Source organism: Humulus lupulus, chromosome 2 (genome assembly GCF_963169125.1).
Source record: "Humulus lupulus chromosome 2, drHumLupu1.1, whole genome shotgun sequence".
Classification (NCBI taxonomy): domain Eukaryota; kingdom Viridiplantae; phylum Streptophyta; class Magnoliopsida; order Rosales; family Cannabaceae; genus Humulus; species Humulus lupulus.
Genome location: NC_084794.1, coordinates 272,954,962 through 272,980,553, shown reverse-complemented (window position 1 = coordinate 272,980,553; position 25,592 = coordinate 272,954,962). Strand labels below are relative to the sequence as shown.

General features: G+C 37.4%; 1 protein-coding gene across 1 annotated transcript; it reads right to left on the bottom strand.

The window, feature by feature from the left end:
- Positions 1-1,337: 1,337 nt before the first annotated feature.
- LOC133819446 (major allergen Pru av 1-like) lies at positions 1,338-2,144 on the bottom strand. Its single transcript, XM_062252708.1, has one exon. It carries the CDS (start codon positions 2,037-2,039, stop codon positions 1,557-1,559), a length of 483 nt encoding a protein of 160 aa, XP_062108692.1. The 5' UTR covers positions 2,040-2,144; the 3' UTR covers positions 1,338-1,556.
- Between the last annotated feature and the right edge of the window lie 23,448 nt (positions 2,145-25,592).

Here is a 25,592-nt window from a genome sequence, read left to right as displayed (position 1 = left end):
GAACAAACTATCAAAGGTGCTCCAAACCATGTGAGAAGTGGTGCATCTTACGACATGACCGAGCATCCTTTCAGAGATAGAGTTGAGTAACCAACGCATAATAGCTTGATCCGTTTAAGCCCATATACTAAAACCAATATTCACCTGTCGAGACTCACCAGGGATTAAACCACCAGTGGTGTGATCAACAAACTGAGGAGGACATTTGGTAGTGCCGAGAATGAAACCATCAAGGTCATGAGCACGAAGAGCCGAAAGGACTTGAGACTGCCAGAAGGGGTAGTTGCATCTATCTAACTTGAGAGTGAGAGGAGCAAGACTTTGAAATGGAGAAAAAGAGGTAAAGAGAGATGAGGGAACCAGAGCAAACCGAGCTGTAGAAGGGACAGTTGGAGTCGTGGAAAAAATTGGGACTGAGGGGAGAGTTGAAACAACTGGAACAGATGTGGATATGGAAGAAGGCAAAGAAGATGGGAAAGGAGGGGGGGGGGGGGGGGGGGAATGGGGTTCAGTGAGGGAGTTGTGGTGGCGGTTGTGGTGATGGAGTGATCATCACGAGAAGACTCCTGAGAAGACCTTTCAGGTGAGGATGCCATGGACGTTAGTCACTGGCTCTTGATACCAAGTTTAAACAAAAAAAGAAGAAGTCTTGAAATATGACTGTTGGTATATTATTGAAAAATGCTCAAAACGGTTCAAAATCTATGTAGAGTAGTGAGTGGAATTTATAGAGCCAAGACTGATACAGAAAACACCAGCTCATTGGCTCGTACAGAATATAATAGTACAGTAATTACAAAATATCAGTGCTACTTTTCCACAATATGCGGACAGCCAATAACAAAATATCAGTGCTACTTTTCGACAATATGCAGACAGCCAATAACTGAAAACAAAATTTGTTATGACAGCTCATGATTAGTTATCCTGACATGTCAGCATCTTGCTTGTCAATTGACGATACCACATCAATTCCATTCATCTTATTATTATCCAAGCAAATATTTAAAATTACATATAAATTTAATTGTCAATCAACATTGTCAAAAAAATAAAAAAAAATTAAAACTACTATTTTCAAAATAGAAACCGATTCGAGAAATTCAAATTGAAGTGATTTTTGTATCATAGTCGAATTGGGCCTTCAAGGTCAGCAACTTTTGATTTGTTTTTTGCTTTGCCTCAATTTATTTTTCTAAAACTGAATTTACTTGATTTCAAATTATCAACCCCTTTCGACATTTTATCTTTGATCCCAGTCTTCACAATTCAGAAATATTTATAGTCCCATATAAAAAGGTTACCATCAAATGTTCAATTGTGTTTTGATAAATTAATTCCAACAGAAAACAAATACAACACTTTTATATCTCACATCATTACAAATACAGTATTAACACTACTTAACAAATATTATGATCAGTAATAAATTACACACCAATCAAAAAGAAAAAACCAAGAGCCACACACATATAATTTTGAACTTAAATATATAAATAGTACTCTTTCTTCTTAATAAGAAATATGGTGTAGTATATATATGCCTAAAGGCAGATTTAGTTGTAGGCATCAGGGTTGGCCACAAGGTAAGCTTCAATGGCTTTGAATAGGTGAGAGGCCTTTTCTTTGCCTTCCTTAATATGGTCCTCCTTGATCTCATGGCCACCTTTGGTATGGTACTTGCTGATGCTCTTGACAATGGATCCTCCATCAGCAGAAGCCACCAAGTTGGTCTCATAGTTGATCTTCTCCACAACATCACCAAGGGCATCACCTTCAATGACAGTGTAATTGTATCTGAAGTTGTCAGCATCAACTGCGTCCACTTGGTGCTTCACATACTTGTACTGACTCCCCTCACCAAAGCTAATCTTCTTGATGGTTCCAGGCCCTCCATTTCCCTCCAAGATCTCAGTGCTCTTAATGGCTTGGGGGACAACTTTGGGGATGAGGTTGTCAGCATCAAGGACAAATGCCTTGAATAGCCTTGCCGGAGGGATAGAAGAGATGGTCTCAGTTTCATATGTGAAAACACCCATTGTAGTGGATATGTATGTATATGAGAAGGAAGATGTAGTTTTGATTAGAAGCAGAGAGGAAAATTGAGGATTAAATGAGGTTATGGAGGATTTGAATGATGAATATGTGAGTACCACAAATACTATTTATAGACTTATCATGAGACCTGCATGAATATCGATCATCACTTCACTCATCATGTTTGACCAATATATATGCATTGTTATTTTTTCTTTGAGGAGTTTTGTGTGTATTATCGATATGGTATCATAAGAATTTTTCTCAAGGATAAATTAGTTTAGTCAACAAGAGCACATTCCTAAATTAATAAAATATAAACAGAACAAAAAAAAATGTGATTAATTATAAAACAACTATATGTATATGTAGCTGTTTCTTTTTTATAATCAAATAGGTTACAACAACCACGTGGCAACAAATAATAAAGTTATAGATTGAAAAATATTTATGTACATATTTATATAGAATAGAATGTGCTTTTATAATTATCTCTTTGCGTTTGCGTCCACATATATGGTTACTAAACTGTAGAAATCGGCACTTGAGTAGTCTTAATTAATTATAGTCTTATAGAGAAAATTCCTAGTTTTACATTCTGCAAATTTGCTGGAATTTTTCTAATAAAATACAGTTGTGACGTGATTTCTAGAATGTCAAAGTTCTAAAATGACTACTAGACTTAAAAATTCAACAACGGCATGCCCTGTATAAAAGGAGCAATATCGTTTTACTTTTCTTCACAATTAATTAAGCACTATGAAAGTGGTATTTAAGTTTCAAACTATATTTTATGCAATAAAAAAAGTCTTCACTAGCAGTACATGTACAGTATTGATCATAGATTTGAGCTTTTTTTAAAAGAAAATCTTAGAAGTTATGTACAATGATAAAGTTGGAAATAAAAAAAAATATATATATAGTATAACATCGATTAAATTATACTTTTTTTTATCCCAATTTTAAAAAAGGGTGTGAATTAGTACTCAAATAATTAATAATCTCAATTAAATTATATACTTTTGTCTCGTCCTAATGTATTCTTATGTTTTATTCTATTATTCTAAAGAAACTATTTAATTATTCTTTTATATTCAAATTTCGAGAATAAATAAATATCATCGAAATGTAAGTTCAAAAAGAGTAAGCTCGAAAATACAAATGTTAGCAGTACTCTTATACAAATTGTCAAGTGGTTCCAGATCTATTATTAGCCCGAGTCGCATTGTTCGAGCCTGAGTTGCAGACTCGAATGACACTAACCTTCTCCGAGGGACGAGTTTGACAAAATCACTGGATGAGGAGGAGGCTATAACTAGAACGATAAGCCCAAAACCAGGTCAATCTCGAAAGTGCGTCAGCGCAACGATCAAGCTCAGGGACGCATCTGGCACGCGGAAAGACTGTTAGGAAATCCCTATTTGATAGGGATTCGCTATTATCATATATTAAATCCCTATTGTCATGTCATATTATGTAATTAACGAATTTATTGTATTTATTTCAAATTTATTTGATTGATTGTAACTTCCTTGAATTGGAGCAAGATATTCTAACAACCAAGTCTATAAATAGTCTGGGATAATTCATTTGGGGACACGCGCAAATTGTATTAGAGAATACTCTGCCAAATTGTTTTAATGAGAATAATAGTGACTCATGGATTAGGCAAATTTTAACTGCTGAACTACGTAAAAATCCTTTAAACATGTAACGTCCCGAATTTGATATTAAGGCTTGGAGGGCCTAATTGAGATTTTATGAGCGAGTAATGAATTATATGTGTGATGATGTGTTATAAATGAATTTTGTGGTAATGTGATTAGACATGTATGTTTGTGTGTATTAAATAAGCATGTTGGCCCATTTATGTAATTAGGGGTGTTTTTGTAATTTTGGCCCGTTGATGACATAAATGTAATTATTCATGTGTTATGAGTGAGACCCGAGTGTTATGAGGATATATTTGAGATGCGTGGTCCGAAATGATCATGGGAAGAAGATAAGCAGAATAGTCACAATGGGGTCAAATGTCTGGCTCGGAGTAAACCTAGGGTTTATCGGATAATAGGTAATTATTAGTAATTATTTTGGTATATCGAGATTAAATATGGATTTATAAGATAACTAGAAAACATAACCGCGCTTCGCGCAGTCTTTTGTAATTATTACAAAATATACATATTTTAAAATACTTTTAGGAGATTGCTACGATATGGATTTTTTTTCACCCTACTCGTACAACATGTTCTTTATACGGACACGTGAGGGCGTATTGACCACAATTCTTTTTCATAATAGTTTCCATTGTATATCAAACCTCTTGCAAGTTTTTGAAAAATTCTGAATAATTAAAATACCGAAAACAAAGTTCAAAAAATTTGTTGTACATGTGCTTTTATTTTTTATTATTATTATCATTATTATACGCTTTACGTAATTTTTTTTATAAACAATCTAAATTATGTATATGGAAATTTATGTTTTGTGTAAGACTTAATTTGGACGATTACCCGTTTGAACCATTTAGTTTTAAAAATTAACTTTTAGAACTCGTGTTTTGCAAAAGGTTAAATATAGGATTGGATATATCGATTATTTGAACATTGTATTTTGGCCGATTACTCATTTTGACCCTTTATTTTTATAATTTAACATTTGGACCATATATTTATTCAAAAGGTTAAAAATTATTTATAAAAATTAAATTATATATAATTTATGTTTTTTGTAAGGGTTCACATCATTTTGAACCTTGTATTTTAGCCGATTACCCGTTAGGACTTTTATTTTTAAAAATTAACTTGTGGACCTCAAGTTTTGTCAAAATGTTAAAAATAGGAATAGATAGATCAGTTATCTGAACAAAATACTTTGGCCGATTACTCATTTTAACTCTTTATTTTTAAAAATTAACCTTTGGACTATGTATTTATTCAAAGTGTTAAAAAATCTGTATAGAAAGTAAATTATATAAATATATATAATTTATGTTTTACTTAAGGGTTATTTTAGCCGATTACCCGTTTGGACCCTTTATTTTTTTTAAATTAACTCCTGGACCTTGTGTTTACTCATTTAGATAATTTATTGTTAAAAATTAACATTTGGATCTCGTATTTTGTCAACAGGTTATAAATAAAAATAGATAGATTATTTATTTATTTATTATTATATATAGATTACTCATAATATATAGATATAGATTAACATAATAGAGTGTCTATGTTTTTTCCAAACTAACTATATATCACCACACCATATGATTTTTTATATACCGCTTCAAAATTTTTATTTTATTAGTATATTATGTAGTATATATTTGTAGTTTTTTTTATTATTTTATTTTTTTTTAGTTTATTAGGTATTTAATTCAAAAATATCTAAAAAAAACGTTTAATGTAGTTTTTGTTTTATTTTACTTTTTGTATTAAAAAAATAAAGTCTAAATAATTAATAATAAAAATGAATAAAAAAATTAGATTTAAGGAGAAAATAGAAAAAATAGTTTGGAGTAATTTTAGAGTGTCACATCAACTCCTTGAAGCTTTCCTTTATATAGATATTAAAAAAATATCTTAATTAAATATTTAAAAAAATAAAGTTTAAATAATTAATAATAAAAATGAATAAAAAAATTAGATTAAACGAAAAAATAGTTATTAATAATAAAAAAAATTAGATTAAAGGAGAAAATATAAAAAATAGTTTGGAGTAATTTTGGTTGATTACCCATTTTGGAGAAAACATTTGGACCATATATTTATTCAAAAGGTTAAAAATTATTTATAAAAATTAAATTATATATAATTTATGTTTTTTGTAAGGGTTCACATCATTTTGAACCTTGTATTTTAGCCGATTACCCGTTAGGACTTTTATTTTTAAAAATTAACTTGTGGATATCAAGTTTTGTCAAAATGTTAAAAATAGGAATAGATAGATCGGTTATCTGAACACAATACTTTGGCCGATTACTCATTTTAACTCTTTATTTTTTAAAATTAACCTTTGGACTATGTATTTATTCAAAGTGTTAAAAATTCTTTATAGAAAGTAAATTATATAAATATATATAATTTATGTTTTACTTAAGGGTTCACACCATTTTGAACTTTGTATTTTAGCCGATTACCTGTTTGGACCCTTTATTTTTTTAAAATTAACTCGTGGATCTTGTGTTTGCTCGTTTAGATAATTTATTGTTAAAAATTGACATTTGGATCTCGTATTTTGTCAACATGTTATAAATAAAAATAGATAGATTATTTATTTATTTATTATTATATATAGATTACTCATAATATATAGATGATTAACATAATAGAGTGTCTATGTTTTTTCCAAACTAACTATATATCACTACACCATATGATTTTTTAAATATCGCTTCAAAATTTTTATTTTATTAGCATATTATGTAGTATATATTTGTAGTTTTTTTATTATTTTATTTTTTGTTAGTTTATTAGGTATTTAATTCAAAAAATATCTAAAAAAAAATGTTTAATGTAGTTTTTGTTTTATTTTATTTTTTTTATTAAAAAAATTAAGTTGAAATAATTAATAATAAAAATGAATAAAAAAATTAGATTTAAGGAGAAAATAGAAAAAATAATTTGGAGTAATTTTAGAGTGTCACATCATCTCCTTGAAGCTCTCCTTTATATAGATATTAAAAAATATCTTAATTAAATATTTAAAAAAATAAAGTTTAAATAATTAATAATAGAAATGAATAAAAAAATTAGATTAAAGGAAAAAATAGAAAAAAATAGTTATTAATAATAAAAATGAATAAAAATATTAGATTAAAGAAAAAAAATAGAAAAAATAGTTTAGAGTAATTTTAGAGTGCCACATCATTTCCTTAAAGCTCTTCTCAAATAGAGTTCTAGCAGAGACCACTGAAACTCGTGTTTTAATACCCGCTCTCTTTACTCGCTTAAGGGTGCACTAAGATTGCTACAACGACAAAAGGAAAGAGTATATACACCCATAAATCGTAGACCGGATATAGATTCGAAGATTTCCAAAAAATGTGGCAAATGACAATTTTTCACTCATGACCATTAAAGGATAAGAGTAAGTTCAAGTGGGGTTTGGTCCTTTGGCCAAAGGGATAGACCCAACGCTTGACTGAGCCAAGTTTGACCATATAAATTTATGTTATGAGTACAGGAATTTCATGGATGTTTATTTTTTCCTTAAGTTTTGTACGTATTATATATCGATGATGCCAAGGAGAACATGGCATTTTCTCAAGGATAAATAAGTTTCGTCAACAAAAGCACATTCCAAAATGAATAAAATATATATGAAAAAAATAATTTAAAACGAATGCAACTAGCAACTAATTATAAAACAGCTATATATATCAAACCGCTGACATGAAATATATAATCAAATACGTTACAACAACCACGTGGCAACAAAGAATAAAGTTATGGATTTAACTTTTACGTAAATGGTTTATATATATAAATAAAATTATAAAAAGAAAACGAAAATTACGTACAAGAATATATATATATATATATATATATATATTGCGTTATAACCTTTTTGCGCAAATGAATATTGTTACTAATGGAGTAAAAGTGACTGGTCTGTAGAAGTCGGCACTTTAGATTTCAATAATTATAATTTTCTATAGAGAGAAGTTTCCCAGTTTCACACATGTACATATTTGTGGTATTTTCCTAATAAAATTAAAATTGTGATGTGTTTCCAGAACGTCAAAGTTCTTAAGAACGATTTTGACTTTCACATTAATTGAACGATAGAATCCTGGTAGAAATAAAGGAGCCAAATCGTACGATTTCCTTTTCTTCACAATTATCGGCGTTCAATTATATAATATTGAAAAAAATAGAATAATGATATGGGTATTAAAATTATGTACAAAAATATTACACCAAATAAATTTCTAAAGATAAATTTTGTAAAACAAAACTAAATGAAAATGCTAAAGTTTGAAGAGAGACACTTCATCAATACTTTGGTAGCCATTCTAGAAAAAAAAAAAAAAAAACCCAAGCAAGATGACCTTATGCGCATAATAAGAAATTAAAGCTTAAGCTTGGAAAAATCCAACACTTGAAAAAGTCTAATTTCTTAGCTTAATTAACTTAAGAGAAAGAAAAAAAAAATGCATATTATTCTAACATGGAAGATGAGGTGTTGGATCTAGTTATGCAATTTCCAATTTGACATAATAAATGTATCAGTAGGTCCAAGACACACTACTACAAAGACATTTTTTTAGGACAATTTTTTAGGGCATTCACCTAGATGCGAGCCTTAAAAACAATTCCTAGACCTTTTAGGACACTCATTGAGAGTCCTTAAAAAATTTCTGCGAGCCCTAAAAACTGATGTGGGTCCTAAAAGTTTGAATTTTTATTTTTTAACAAAAGTTTCTGGACATTTTAGGGTACTCATTGAGAGTCCTTAAAAACACATTTTAGGACTCCCAATGAGTGTCCTAAAAATATATGTGGGTCGTCCTAAAAAACCTGAATAGAAAATTTAAGTGATAATATGAGTGGTGATTTTTAAGAGCTCACTTTCGGTGTCCTGAAATAGTATTAATGGCTCCCAAAGCGTGTCCTAAAAACTTTTCAGTAAAAAAGGACAAAAGTTTCTTATCATTTCCAAATTGGGGTTATATTAAGGCATCATTTCTCATCAGCACACAAAGGAAGAAGACAACAAGGAGTAGTCACCTCTTTCCCTCTTTCTCCCGTCTACGTCAATACGAGGCTCGAATGCCGCCCTATCGTCGTCCACTGTCGATACGCGACGGACCAGTGGACGTTGAAGGTCTCTGACCTTCGACCCCCGCAAGCCCAGCCCCACGCACGCCACCCTCCGCCGTCTAGAGTCGTTTGAAGTCGGAGTGGTGCTATGTTTCCCAAACACTTCATAGTGTTTTTCGGCTGCCTCGAGCCACCCCGACCAAACCGACCACCACCACTGCATTCCTTATGCTTTGGGTGTCAAAACCCACTAAGGGATTGAACTCAACGGCCATTAGAATTGGAAGTCGATATTTGCCGGAATTCATAGAGGTCCAAGAAATCAAAGTGCAAATCAGCCCATTCTAAGTCTTTCCAAGAAGAATCACCACCACCACCACCACACTCCCCGAGACTTGGAGCACCACCACTCGGAGCTCCGGTGGGAGCTTTGGCTACCAATTAAATTTTAAAAATTAAATATAAAACTTTTCAGGACTCACAATGTGAGCCCTAAAAACTTTCTTTTAAGGCTCACAATGCCAGTCCTAAAACATATCACTTTTTTTTAGTAGTGAGTGTTTAGTTATCTTGAGTTCTTGGCTAATCAAGATCAGATGATTTGTTATTTCTAACAAGTTTAGTTATTTTCTTGTCATTTGATTTAATATGACTAGCATTAAATTGGATATTGACAAGTTTGATGGATAAGGTGATTATAGGATACAGAAAAAGAAGATTTAAGCACCATTGACTCAACAGAAATTATTGAGGATTCTTGATGACCATATTGAATGGTGTGTATCCTAATTTCAGCACGGGTCTTTGACTCAGATTGTGTACAGCTAGCAAATAAATGCATGGAAGAAATAGCCAACGAGTCCATGCATTTTCCATATAGACAGCACGATTTTCATGATGGTTGTACAAGCTAGGGATGCATAAATTGATAAGCGCGAGCTTATAATATTTATAAGGCACGACCTCCTCAGTACGAGCCCGACGGTATATCCAGCTCGGGGTAATTTGAAGATATGGCGTATCCACGGATCCTCGAAGACCCGGATACTGTATATGATCGTTTATGGCCAGCCTATGATATTTAATGTCCCAAATATTAGGAGACTATTTATTTCATGACCAGATCATATCCTAGTATAAATGGGAATATTTCATATTAGATGTAATAAATGTGTAAATCCTTGATTGACTCACACAGTTACCCAAACCTATCCAAGGAATTTCTCTATAAATACTGAGAATATTGGACAGGAAAGGAGATGATTATTCTGCAATACCGAAACTCTGTCAAAATAGAGAGAGAAAAGCAGTAATAATATAGACTCGTGGAATAGGTGAATTTTAAACACTGAACCACGTAAAAAGACCAGTGTTCTTGAGAGTTATTTTCTTACTTTAGTTTATCATCAAGCACTAATTCAACCTTGTTCTTTTCTTAATTCATTGTTGGTGAAAAACCACATCAACAGTTTGGTGCTTTCATTGAGAGGAAAATTAGTGCCTTCATAAAAATTCCAATCAAATCTCATCATGGTGGTCACTCGCTCGATGCACGACAATGAGATGGAACAACCTAGTGGGTAGGGGGCCCACCATACCGCTGTTTCAAATGAGCATGGCCCTGAAGTTCAACAACGACCGGGAAAGCAACCGGTGGGCCACGGTGATACTGGGAGTTCGACGTCATTTTCGCCGGATCCAAACCCAGACTACTTAACTGCAGTAGAACTGGAAAACATGCAGTTAATGAGCCATCTTGCTAAGGAAAACATGAAAATCGATGAGGTTTTGGCTCAGTTACCCCCTCTTGAAGCCAGCGTTAATGTCGAAAAGAGGCAAAGTGGGTCTCATAAGTCCCACAGGAATAATCGATCCAAACCAAGTCGTTCATTCAGAGCTGCCACCCCAAGTTCTATGCCCACAACACGAGATCGCCAAAATGCTCAGCCTAGTGGCCCTCCCAGGGGTCATCGGTAGGTCAGTCGATCTGTTAGAACTGCGACCCCAAGTTCGGTACCACCATCGCACGTGCCTGGGAATACCCATGGCAACCAACGAGGAGGAGCCAGAGCAAACTCACAGAGACAAAATGTTCCAACCAACCCTCCTGCGTCACGATCGAATCGCCAGACACAAAGAGCTAAAAATAGTGGAGCGGAGCGACCGCGGGCTAATTTAGATCGCCCTGATGGGACAAGAATTTCCTCACCAGATAGGCATCCCCCATCATCCATAAGACATCCGAAACCGCCTTGTTCTGCACGGGACATTCCTGATTATGGGGAAAGCAGGATAAATCCTCCTCCATTTGCCCCTACTTATGTCCCACGGACACGTGTCAATATTCTAGATCCTCAGCCTCAGCTGCGAGCAGTGAGCTTTGCTAATGGAAGTTATTGGACGGAAAGCCATCGAAGTGGTAGGTCCGAAGGCGATCTGAGAAATCACATGAGTTCGGTTCAGAGTCCTTGATTCGATCCATAGCCTGATTTGCGAGATTGCCTAAACTCATAGAGAAGAAATTCAGCCCGAAATGAAGGAGTTAGTTACACTCGTCAAGGGGGAGTTCCTTCCGAAGTACGTGATAGCGGGAATGTCCCACCAAACCAAGCCCGAACTTGGAGGGACTACAACCCGCCGAATTCGTATGATGGGACGAGAGCTGTTGAACAGCCCCAGAATAACCAAGGAACCAAGGACCCAACCCTCGAAAGGTTAACTCAGATGGAGGAGCTAATGAAAAGGCTCCTGTCAGAAAAAGAGAAAGATGAGTGCGATGAGCGCAAGCTTTTCGCCCCGAATATTGTGGTGATTGCATATCCACAGGTTTCAAGATGCCACATTTGTCAAAGTTTGACGGAGATGGAGATCCATCTAACCACTAGGGGATGTTCAACACCATGATGATGGCCCACAACATTGGGCCCGAGCTAAGATGCCTAACATTCCCCTCGACTCTAATTGGGCTAGCTAGGCAGTGGTTCAAACAGTACAAGAGGCATTCAATCAGCTCGTGGAAGATTTTTTCCGTCGATTTCAAGAGAGCATTCAGGGCTTCTCAAGCAACTCAGATTAGTCTGACTCTCTGGCGAATGTAAAGCAGCAGCCCGGTGAACCGTTGAAAGCATACCTAAGTAGCTTCGCCAATGTTGCTGGGCGGGCTAGAGATGCCAATGAGAGTTCTAAGCTCATGGCAATGAGGACGTGAATCCTTGTTGGAGGTGACTTATGGCAAGAGCTACAGAGGAAATGAGTTAGTACTGTGGATGAGTTCTTGAACTGAGCTCAAAGGTGGGTTAACCTAGAAGAGGCACGAGCTTCCGTCGCAGGAACCAGCTACGTCCTTGTCCAGCCCGTTGGAGCGGTAACGGATGTAGCAGCTACGGCTCAAACCGTTGCCCAGAATAATCAAGGGGGAAATAATAAAAGAAACGGAAATGGTGAGGGCGACCAGAACAGAACAAAGAAAAACAAGTCCGTGGAGAAAATTAAACTGGTCTACACAACATATACCAATCTCACGGATACTAGAGAATGCATGTTCTTGGCAAATTCTGCTCGCCTTCCATGGAAGAAACCAGAATCATTAAAGAATCAAAGGGCGAAGAGAGATCCTTCAAAAATTTTGTCGATTCCATAATGATATCGGTCATAATACTGATGTAACGACCCAAATTCACTAATTAGGCTTAAGGGCCTTGATTAGTGTGCCTGGAGGGCAAAGTGGGAATTATGTGTGGTTTTAATGATTAAGATGCATGATTATGATTTAAAGCATGCTATATGACTATGTGTATTATATTATGTGATAATTATGCTATGTGATTTGTACCACGTGGGTGTGGTGATATCAATGTGATGCACGTGCCGAGACGGTCCTAGAAAGCTAGATAATGGTAACTGGTGATTTGGTAACTTGTGTAGCTGTTAGTAACCATAGAGAGTAACAGGTTTTGTTGGAGAAATGGTAGAATTGTAAAACTAGTAAAAGGACAAGTATGCCCTTGAGGTTTAGTTAGGAAGGGATATTAGTGGAGGGATAAAGTAGTCTTTTGGCAGAGGTATAGATGGTTTTGGCTGAGGGAAAAGGATATACACAATTCTTTTATGCTAAGTGTAAATGAAATTAAGGTTTGGAAGGCTAGAGAAATCAAGAAGGAAAGGGAGAATTGGGAACCTAGAAGGCAAAGTGGAAGAGGAGTTAAGCTGTGTTCTTTGAGGATAGTAAAGGGCTTAAGGGTGTGGAATCAAGCACATATCAAGGTTTATACTGAGGTAAGGATTTGGTCCCTGTTTTGTTATGTTCTGAATTTGATTTTGGAAGGAATTGAAAGATAGCCATGGCTTGTTTTGCATGAAAATTCAGCTGGTTTGTCAAGGGGAAACTTAGTTTAAAGCTTGGATTGGAGGAAGCTCAAGTTGAATTTCTGATTGAGGTAAGGGTATTAAACATGTTTGCAATCTCGTAGCTGTTATGATTTAGGGATTTAGAGGTCTGGTTTGTACTTTTCTCAAGTTTTGGGTTTAAGTGTTTGAGTCTGAAATTTAAGTGTGAATTTTGTGAATGGTTGTATAATTGAGCTAGATTATGATGTTTGTAGGTTGTTGAAAGGTTTATTTGGGGTTTTGAGTTGGTTTTGGGGATTAGGTATGAGTTTGGGGTGATTTGGAGTGATTTGGGTTCGGGAAAAACGCAGGGGAAAACCCAGAATTCTGGGTTCACGAAGGAGCGCCGCAGCCCTGTTCTTGGGCGCTGCGGCGCGAGGCTATTTCTGGGCAGAGCAAGCTCTCTGACTTGCTGGGCGCCGCGGCGCTAGGCCAATTTCAGGACATGGGATTTTGCAATTTTGAGCCTTTGTTCCGGGGGTTCAGGGGATGTCTTCGGTGCAATGTTTTAGGGATTTGGGGAATTCCGAGAGTGTGGGATTGGTTCCGAGAAGTAGTTTTGGATTGATTAGTGACAAAGGATGTTTCATTTGTGTTGTGATTAGGTCTTTGGAGAGGCTCGGGGTAGAGGACCGTGCTCGCGGCTTCGTGGCATCGGAAACTAGTGAATTGAAAGGTAAGAAAACTGCACCCGGTTGTATGATTGTGATGGGACTAAGTGCTCCCGAGAGTTGTATCGTGTGAATGTTGGTATTACGCCATGGGACATGTAAAAGCAGTCTAAGAGTGTCGTACATGATTTTAGCGCGCAGAGTGCGAATTGGCCACTGGGAGCCAAGAACAATGGGATAACGGAGGGAGCAGCCCGAGGGCGCTAGCCCTGGTTATCATTTGTGAATTGTGTATGTTATGAACTGATATGCCTAGTATGTGGAATACTTGATTATACTGACTGATGATATGTCTGAGTTCATGTGATAAAATGTGAGATATTGACTTGTCTGCTAATTGTTTATGCTCTGCTGTTGTTGTGTTTTCTTGCTGGGCCTTGGCTCACGGGTGCTACATGGTGCAGGTAAAGGCAAGGGCAAGCTGGACCAAGCCTCAGCTGGAGAGCTCCGAGGTGGAATGTACATAGCCAGCGGTTCGACCGCCACGGTCGAGGAGGGGACCAGGACAGGGTTCACCTAACTGCTTCTTTTGCCTTAGCATGGCCGTTTGTTGTACATAAAGCTTGTGTCTTTTGTAAACGGTCTTTGGACTTAATATTTTTGGTAACAAATGATACTTTTTAATGAAAATGTGGCTTTTGAGACCAAAACGCTTTTAACCCTAGTTCCTTTATAGTTTCAATAACACGATTTTATTTAAATGGCTTGATTAGCAAGCCTGGCACTTTATAAACACACAGTGTAACAGTCTTGGCTATTCAGGGCATTACAACTGATGACTGCAGACACCTAAAGGATGAGATCGAGACTCTCATTAGGGAAAAACTTTTGGCTCAGTACGCCCGGAATCGAGCAGCTCCCAGTCAGCCCGCTGGAAAAAACACTCCGTCATCTTCGAAAGCTCCAGTGAATCAAGTCGGAGCTCATGTGAATCGCGACATTCCTCTTCCGATAACAGGAGGAGATATAGCCACCATTTCAGGAGGACCTCATCTGGCAGGTACGAGCAGAGGTGCCCAGAAGAGATATATCAACGAACTGAAATCCCATAACGGAGTAGAGTTCGCCCCGGAACAACGGTTATCAAAACAACAGCGATTGGAAAAACAACCAATTATTTTTATGGAAGAAGTACCAGCCATGTCAAGTTCCCACATAACAATCCTTTGGTCATAATAGTTCAGCTTGCCAACCGGAGAGTTAGGAGGACACTAGTAGATAATGGAAGTTCTGTAAATCTACTCTTTAGGTCCACCCTAGAAAAAATGGGATTGTATATAACCGAGCTGAAGGCAACTTCCATGATTCTATATGGGTTTTCTGGTGAAGGGTCGGCAGCTATCGTAACGATAGAATTAGTGGTAACATTGGGTGAAGGCCCACAGAATATCTCCAAGCTTCTTGAGTTTATGGTCATCAATTGTCCAGTCGCATACAATGCAATTTTGGGCCGACCTGCGTTGATGGCGTTTGAGGCCATAATGTAATTCCACAAAATTCCTAAAAAGGTTTAGGACCTTGATTAGGATGACAGGAGGGCCATAATTGATTTATTATGTTATTAAATGATAATATGCATGCTTAGGTGAATTAAATATGCATGTGAACCCATTTTTTGATTAATTGGGTGATTTTCATATTTTGGCCATTTCGGGCATATTTGACATATATGTGATATGTGTTTCGTGCTTCAATATTATTTGGTTATGCTAAGGTTACTCAGCACAATACGATCCTAGGAGGTAAGCTAGTGGGAAAGTCACAACGGGATTTATACTTGACTCAGAGTGAGTCAAGGGATATTTTGCATTCCCAGGTTATTGGGTAATGGGAATACATATTTGATGATAAATTGGGAGTTAGTAAGATCAGGGGGAAATTCTGGAAGTTTTGACAATTTTACCCCCGGGGACGTTTTTGGGATCCCGAGCATTAGGATTTGTTTGAGGCTACTTAAGCTTGAAGTAACCTGTTAAGAAATAAAAAGAACGTTCAGTAAGTTCTCTCTCCATCAAAGTTCCATTTTCGACACCCGATTGCATTTTCATAGAATACTTGAGTTCTAGGACTCAGATTCAAGCGAGGATCGAGGCATAATGATCCTAGTGAAGATTAGAAGCTTATTAGCAAGAAGATTTAGTTGGGAAACAACTCAATCGGAGGTAATTCAAGATTTAAGTTCTATGTTTTCAAAGTTTTAAAGATTGAATTGGACTTTGTTTTTTGATGAGTTTTTTATTGAATTAAAGCTTGGGTTTTATTGGTTTTGGATCATGGGGTTGTTTGGGAACTTTGATTTTTGAGTTAGGAGATGTTTGGATAGGTTTTTGGAAGGTTTAAAAAAGGAGAAAACGAGGAAAAATGGTTGGTTTGAGGTTGGGCCGTGACCCTGTTCTAGGGCGCCGCGGCCCAAGCTTGCTGATGGACGAGGTAGTCTCTATCAGGGGGTGGGTTGTGACATGGTGTATGGTGGGCCACGACACTTAAGGGAATTTTTCCCAGAACTGTATTCTTGTCATGGGAGCTTAACTCTAAGGCCCTGGGATCGATCCTACTACCTAGCTGAGTGGGATTCGATGTCCTGGAGGCTTGGGTTGGGTTTGGAAGTATTTATTGACTGATTTTGATGAGGCTTTATATTATGGTTGTGACTAGGTTATCACTAGAGGCTTGGAATTGGGATTGATTTTGTGGCTCGTTTATTGGTAACCTGTGCTTGGACCAAAGGTAAGAAAACTGCACCCAATATGTGATGCATGAGAAACACGAGATTAAGGCATGGCATGAATGTTGAAATTAAGATTGATCAGAGCCTGAGTCTCTGTATTTGTGCATGATTATAATTATGCTTCTGATTATTGATTAAGCATTCTAAATGCCTTATATCTGAATATTTGACATATGATATATGTATGTTTACATTACCTCATTGAGGAAGCACTGACTTATTAGTCAGGGATCGACATTGATGTCAGTATTGACTGTGAAGCTGTGACTTACTGGTCAAGTTTTGTAGTAGTACCAAGCACTGGTCATATGGCATTGATTTATGGGTCAAGGACGGTTGTAGCGTGTTTAACGCAAGCCGATAAAGATTAGATCTAATTGATATCTACATTGAATGACTCATCATGAGCATTAATGCCGGACCGACCTATAGTTCGATGAAAACTAAAAGCGCTGGTCTAATCTAAAGGCTAGATGGTTAAAGCCAAAGCTCGAAAGGCTAAGGTGACCTACACGTCCCATGGCTATGAGGGTATAGGACCTCCAGGATAGAATTATTAGTCATCTGATCGACATGGACTTATTAGTCATCTGATCGAGATGGACTTATTAGTCATCTGACCGAGATAGACTTATTAGTCATCTAATCGAGTTGGACTTATTAGTCATCTGATCGAGATAGACTTATTAGTCATCTAATCGAGAGGGACTTATTAGTCATCTGACCGACATAGACTTATTAGTCATCTGATCGAGATAGACTTATTAGTCATCTGATTGAGATGAACTTATTAGTCATCTGACTGAGATAGACTTATTAGTCATCTAATCGAGATAGATTTATTAGTCATCTGACCGAGATAGAGTTATTAGTCATTTGACCGAGATAGACTTATTAATCATCTGACCGAGATGGACTTATCAGTCATCTAACTGAGATGAACTTATTAGTCATCTGATTGAGATAGACTTATCAGTCATCTGACCGAGATGTACTTATCACTTATCTATTTAGAGAATGACTTATTAGTCAACTGATTAAGGAATGACTTATTAGCCATCTACCTCAGAGAGATATATTAGTCATCTACCTCAGAGCGATAGACTTATTAGTCATCTACTTTGAGCACAAGACTTCACAGACATGTATTTGTACCTGCTTGCCTGCATGAGTATGTTTATTACTGCTAGGCATGCCTGTTATGACTTAGTAACACGCTATTACTTGTTCATGAGCATATTAAGTTTTCTTGCTGGGCTTCGGCTCACGGGTGCTATATGGTGCAGGTAAAGGCAAAAGAAAGCTGGACCATCCTTGAGTTAGAGAGCTTAGGTGACAATGTCTACATATGCGGCTCCTCGACCACAACGACCGAGGGTTTAAAGAGGAAATATGGTTATACCCTATTTTGTCGCTTAGGTGGGCTGGTTGTAAATCTTTGGTTGTAATTAACCTTTAAATTACATTTTTGGGATCCCAATGTATACAGTAAACGTTTTTTTTGAAACGTTATATCTTAACCAAAATTTTCAATACCTAAATCACTAATCATACTTAGTTACACGATTATGGCAAAATGACTCGATTAGTGAGTTTAGCACTGTTTAAAATGCACACCGTAATGGTCCTTGGAGATTAGGGCATTACAACTTGGTATCAGAGTGAGCCAAGGTTAAGGGTTCCTGAAGACAAGCTAGGCATGTACACTCATCACTGAAGATAGCTTCACTCAGGGAATGGTAACTATTTCTGTAGTTATGTGCTTAACTGCTTAAATAGAATGTAAATGCTTTACTTGTACATTGTATTAGGGAGCATGAGATTTTGATAAAGCCTGGCTCTTGACTATTAATATGATTATATGATTACATGCTCCTTGAATATATAAATGTGATATTTTCATGCTGGAGTTGGAGGCATGGTATGTGTGTTGGAAGAGCAGGGACTATGATTGATGTATGAATGCCATGGGCATGTTTTTAGCACTACTGTAGTTTATGATTGTAGTGTGGTAAGATTGTTCCCATGGGGAAAGCTCTTGATATGCTCAACATATTTAATGGGTCAAGTTATTGACTGCAGATTCAATCAGCAGGTATGTATCCAAGGAAGATAATGAGGCCTGATGGTGGTTATACCGGGGCTGGGAGTTACAGCCAGGGTTTAAGTTCTTCACCTGCCCCTCATAATTTTCATCAGGTGCTTACTGATATGCAATTAAGATTGTAGCGGCAAGAGGAAGATATCAGGTGTTTGAAGCAACAACAAAATCTGTCAGGGAACACCTCTTCCTTTGTTATGCCAGGAGTGGCATCAGCTTTGGCTCAACCTAGGGTTAAGAGCAGATGGGAATTTCTCTGTGGAAGATTCCAAGAGTTTTACCCTCTAGTCTTCGAGGGAGGCATAGATCCATTCAGAGCGGAGCAATGGATGAGCATGATCAGTTCCATTATTGACAGTATAGGGCTGGTGGGGCACGATAGGGTGATCTGTGCCACATATGTATTGCGGGAAGATGCCCGGACATGGTGGGAAATAGTATCCCAGACGCGAGATACAACTGTGATGGATGGAAAAGAATTTAGGGAGTTTTTCAATGAAAGATACTATTGTGATGCAGCCAAGACTGCTAAGATGAATGAGTTTGCGAATCTCATTTAGGGAACTACAATAGTAACCGAGTATGTTAACAGATTTGATGGGTTGGCCAAGTTTTCTTTTGATATGGTACCCACAGATGTAGCTCGGAAAGAAAGGTTTATCCAAGGATTGAATCCCAGAATAGCTCAGGGCATTAGAGTTGCTCCAGTGTATGAAATCTCTACCTATGCTCAGGTGGTAAGGAAGGCTCTTGTTGTTGAAAGCACAAGAAATGAGATTGAGAAGGAGAGTGCTGGAGAGCACAGAGCTGAAGTAGTGATACCTCCATTTATTGGAGCAAGCAAAAATAAGAACTAGAGGATTTATCCAATTTACGCTCGGTGCAAGAGGCGTCATTTGAAGGGGTGCCGACCAAAGGCTTGTTTCTTATGTGACATGGTTGGGCATTTCAATAAGGATTGCCCAAGGCTAAGAAAGGATGAGCAAAAGGGGATGGACAGCTTGACTCTAGCTCGAGTGTTCGTTCCGATGCAGCTAGAGACTGAGACTGAGACTAGTTCCACAGGGGTGGCAAGTCAGCTTTCTAGTTCAAATTTTGTATTATGCTGATTTGTTTTGGTTCCATGCAGTTTCTTTGTTTGTTGTATATAGAGAAACATAGAGTTGTTATGCAGATCACATGGTTATGTGGTGATGAGAATGTAATATTGTATTGGTGATTTACGAGATGAGGTGGATTATTGTAGAAAAGACTCATCAGTTGGGTTGATAAGTTGGTTATGACTGACTTCAGTATGATTCAAGATATGGATTGGTTAAGTAAGTGTGGGGAAATGCTAGATTGCAAGGAAAGAATAGTAACTCTTGAGTTGGAGAGTGGGAAGCCTTGTGATAGTTGGCACTATGCATGGATTTTGTATGCTGATGACTTCTATATTTAGAGCTAGAGACTTATTGTAGAGAGATGCATAGAACTCTTACTTAGTGTGGTGGATACCACTTAGATTGTGCCAGTGGGATTAGGACAGATTGGATTAGTCTGTGAGTTTCTGGATGTGATTCTAAGGGAATTTTTAGGGTTTTCTTTATTTAAAGAGATAAAATGGTGATTAGATTGGTTCCAGCGAAGGAACCAGGTCTAGGGCATTGTATTGAATGACTTTAGTAAAGTTGTAAAACCTAAAAGCTCAGTTATTGGGTAAAATGATATTCTCCAAGGTGGTTATTTGATCTGGTTATTACCAGCTAGAGATCAGGGAGAATGATATGCAAAAGATTGATGTTATATCAGATAAGGGCACTGGGAATGCTAAGTTGTTTTTATGGGTTAGATGAACAAAGTATTGAAGGATTATCTGAATTGGATTTGTGATCGTTTTGATCAATGGTGTTGTGATTTATTCTCTGCGGAGATTTTCCAAGGTCATGGAATGCCTCAGTAGGAAAGAGTTTCCTTGGATGGGCAAGATATTATTTGTGTTTTGTGGAAGAGTTCTGAGTCTTCTTATAGATCAGAATCAGTTGTAGGTTGTTATGGCACCTTAGTGACAGGGAAAAGTGATTGCCTATGCATCATGTTGGTTAAAGGATCAGACCAGGATTAGGGTAGAGTTTCTGGTGGGCCAGGTGGCCAGCGTTATACTTGAGATTGTTATTTCAGAAAAGATCATAGGAAAGACGATTAAGTGAACCACAGATGGGAAGAATTGAGAGGAATTTCTTAGCTGGATTAGCTAAGGATTATGTAGTGTCAGGTATGAGCTTATTGTGGTATAAGGATTAGATTTGGAATCCGATGGACACTGGGATTAAATGGGAGATTCTGAACGAATCTCATAGTATCCTCTTATTAGCTTCATCCAGGCATCATTGAAAGGTAACAAGATATGAAAGCTTTATAGTGGTGGACTGGGATGGAGAAGGACATAATGATATATGTGGCAAAGTTCTTAACCTGATAAGCAAGTCAAGATAGGGTATCAAAAACCAGTAAGGCTATGGTAGCCTATGAGTATTCCATATTGGAAATAAGAAAACATCGCGATGGGTTTCGCGGTGGTGCTACCCAAGATAGTGGGTCAACGTGATTTGGATTGGGCCATTATGGACCAGTATTTAAAGTAAGCCACTTCTATTAGTAAGGACAAGTAACACATCTGATCAGTATTCAGATCTTTGTGTGAGAAAGGTAGCACGCTTTCATAGAATTCAAGGTCCATCTTATCAGATGAAGACTCTATTATTACTTCCAAGTTTTGGAAGGGTTGGAGAAGGTGATGAATTCACATTTTATTACTCTCAGACTGATGGTAAATCAGAGAGAGAGAGTTATCCAATTATTATTGGAAGAACATCTTATAAGATGAATGAGATATTATATTTGGATCCTAAGGTAGTTCAGGGGATCATTGAGGTTATTGAAAAGGTTAGAGTCTGGATGCTCGCTTCTTAGAGTAAATGGAAAAGTTATGTTGATTTGAGATGCAGGAACATGAAGTTCCAAGTTATAGTGTATGGTGGGCCGCGGTACTTAAGGAAATTTTGCCCAGAATTGTGTTTTTGTCATGGAAACTTAACTCTAAGGGCCTGGGATCGATCCTACTACCTAGCTGAGTGGGATTCGACGTCCCAGAGGCTTGGGTTGGGTTTGGAAGTATTTATTTACTCATTTAGATGAGGTTTTATATTATGGTTGTGACTAGGTTATCACTAGGGGCTTGGAATCAGGATCATGCTTGTGGCTCATTTATTGGTAACCTGTGCTTGGACCAAAGGTAAGAAAACTCCACCCAGGATGTGATGCATGAGAAACATGAGATTAGGGCATGGCATGAATGTTGAAATTAAGATTGATTAGAGCTTGAGTCTCTGTATTTGTGCATGATTATAGTTATGCTTCTGATTATTGATTAAGCATGCTAAATGCCTTATATCTGAATATTTGACATATGATATATGTATGTTTACATTACCTCATTGAGGAAGCACTGACTTATTAGTCACGGATCAGCATTGGTGTCAGTATTGACTGTGAAGTTGTGACTTACTAGTCAAGTTCGGCAGTAGTACCGAGCACTGGTTGTATGACATTGACTTATGAGTCAAGGACGGTTATAGTGTGTTTAACACAAGCCGATAAAGATTAGATCTAATCGACATTTGCATTGAATGACTCATCATGAGCATTAATGCCGGACTGACCTCAAGTTAGATGAAAATTAAAAGCGCTGGTCTAGTCTAAAGGCTAGTTACTTAGAGCCAAAGCCGGACAAGCTGAGGTGACCTACACGTCCCATGGCTAGGAGGGTATGGGACCTCCGGGATAGACTAATTAGTCATCTGACAGAGATGGACTTATTAGTCATCTGACGAAGATAGAATTATTAGTCATCTAATCGAGATGGACTTATTAGTCATCTGACCGAGATGGACTTATTAGTCATCTGACAGAGATGGACTTATTAGTCATCTGACAGAGATGGACTTATTAGTCATCTGACCGAGATAGACTTACTAGTAATCTAATCAAGATGGACTTATTAGTTATCTGACCGAGACAGACTTATTAGTCGTCTGACCGAGATAAACTTATTAGTCATCTAATTGAGATAGATTTATTAGTCATCTGACCGAGATAGACTTATTAGTCATCTTATCGAGATGGAATTTTTAGTCATCTTACCGAGATAGACTTATTATTCATCTAATCGAGATAGATTTATTAGTCATCTGGCCGAGATAGACTTATTAGTCATCTGACCAGGATAGAATTATTAGTCATCTGACTGAGATTGACTTATCCGTCATTTGATTGAGATAGACTTGTTAGTCATTTGACCGATATGGACTTATCAGTTATCTATTTAGAGAGTGACTTATTAGTCAACTGATTAAGGAATGACTTATTAGTCATCTACCTCAGAGAGACTTATTAGTCATCTACTCAAATCACAGGACTTCACAAACATGTATTTGTACCTGCTTGCATGTATGAGTAGGGTTATTATTGCAAGGCATTCCTATTATGACTTAGTAACACGTTATTACTTGTTCATGAGCATATTAAGTTTTCTTGCTGGGCTTCGGCTCACGGGTGCTATTTGGTGCAGGTAAAGGCAAAAGAAAGTTGTACCATCCTTGACTTGGAGAGCTTAGGTGACGATGTGTACATATGCGGCTGCTTGACCACCACGGCCGAGGGTTTAAAGAGGTAGTAGGGTTAAACCCTATTTTTTCGCTTAGGTGGGCTGGTTGTAAATCTTTTGTTGTAATTAACCTTTAAATTATATTTTTGGGATCCCAATGTATACAGTAAATGTTTTAGTTAAATGTTATATCTTAACCAAAATTTTCAATACCTAAATCGCTAATCATACTTAGTTACACGATTATGGCCAAATGACTCGATTAGTGAGTTTAGCACTGTTTAAAATGCTCACCGTAATGGTCCCTGGACATTAGGGCATTACACAAAGCATCTATCTGCCACCTAGCAATCAAATTCCCCTCATCTGCAGGAATATGCACTGTCAGAGGTGATCAGCTCGCTGCCAGGGAATGTTATAGCATTTCCATGAAGGGAAAAACACAACCCGGGCAGCAATCAATGGCATAAGTGACGGAGGTGAGGAGTCCTTGGAAGTGGAAGTTACCTCTGGGATGGAACAACCTCAAGAAAAAAAGGATAGAGACGTCGCCCCAAGTGATGATATAGACCCACGAATGGGCAAGGATAGGTCAGAGATCCAAGCTATTGAGGAGCTCAAGGAGACAAATATAGATCCCAAAGACCTTTCAAGATTCGTTAATATTGGGAAAAATCTTGGCGATGATTGGAGAAGGAGTTGGTTAAATTTTTACAAGGGAATCTAGATGTGTTCGCCTAGTCTCATGAAGACAGTGGGAATAAGCCTGAGTGTGATCATGCACACCCTAAACTTGCATAAAAGTGTGGCTGCGAAATCCCAAAAACAGAGACGTTTGGGAACAGCTCGAGCTGAGGCATTGGAAGAAGAAGTAGCTTGGTTATTAAAGTTCGGGTTCATTTGTGAGGAAAAATATCTGATCTAGGTTGTGAATCCTGTCCTGGTCCTAAAGCCAAACGAAAAATGCGGACATGCATTGATTTCTCTGATCTGAATAAAGCTTGTCCTAAGGATTGCTTCCCATTACTGAGAATTGATCAATTGGTAGACCCCACTGCATGACATGAGCTTATGTCCTTTATGGATGCGTAGTCTAGATATAACCAGATCGCGATGAATCCTGCAGACCAGGAACATACTAGTTTTATGACTCCAACAAATGTGTATTGTTATAAGGTTATGCCATTCGGGCTGAAGAATGTCGGGGCTACCTACCAATGGTTAGTCAACAAAATGTTTGTTGGTCAAATCGGGAAAAATATGGAAGTGTATGTCGATGATATGCTAGTCAAATCCAAGACTGTGGATAACCATGTTTCCGATCTAAATGAATTTTTCGAAATCTTGAGGAAATATAATATGAGGCTGAATCCCCATAAATGTACTTTTGGAGTAGCGCCAGGAAAGTTTCTGGGATTCATAGTCAATACAAGGTGGACAGAGGCAAACCCAGATAAAATTAGGTCATTATTGGATATGCCTTCGCCCAGCTCGCATAAATAAGTTCAGAGCCTGACTGGAAAGGTGGCAGCACTAAACTGGTTTATTTTAAAGTCCACTGACAAGTGTTTGCCATTCTACAACTTACTCAGAGGAAACAAGAAATTTGAATGGACTAAAGAGTGCGAGCAGGCATTCCTCGACCTAAAGACGCATTTGGCCGAGCCCCCAGTATTGTCTAAGCTTGTATCTGGAGAGCCCCTATTCCTTTATTTGGTCGTGACAGAAAATGCAGCCAACGCCGTGTTAATTCGGGAAGAAGACTGTGCTCAAAAACCGATGTACTATATAAGCAAAAGACTTCTTGGGGCTGAATCACGGTACTCGCTGATAGAAAAGATAGCATTCTGCCTGATATTAGCTTCTAGGAAGCTTAGACCATACTTCCAGTCCCATTCAATAAACTTCATGACCGACCAACCTCTAAGGTAGGTCTTGCAAAAGCCTGAACCGTCGGGACGTCTTCTAAAATGGGCGGTTGAACTCAGCCAGTTCAAGATACTGTACGTACCACAGATCTTGATAAAAAGCCAGGCCTTGGCTGATTTTGTGGCTGAATGTACTGGATTTCAAGAGGATTGTTTGAAGGAATCGGTGCAGGAGTTGTGTAGAATATTTTTGGACGGCTCATCTAATGAGAATAGGTCTGATTCCATACATATTTGAGATTCGAGTTTGAAGCATCCAACAACAAAGCCGAATATGAAGCTATGTTAGCCAGACTCAGAGTGGCAAAGGAATTGAAAGCAAGGGTCGTCCAGTG

What these genes read in the sequence shown, in the direction of transcription:
- LOC133819446 (XM_062252708.1), bottom strand. Translation starts at nt 2,039, where the DNA reads ATGGGTGTTTTCACATATGAAACTGAGACCATCTCTTCTATCCCTCCG.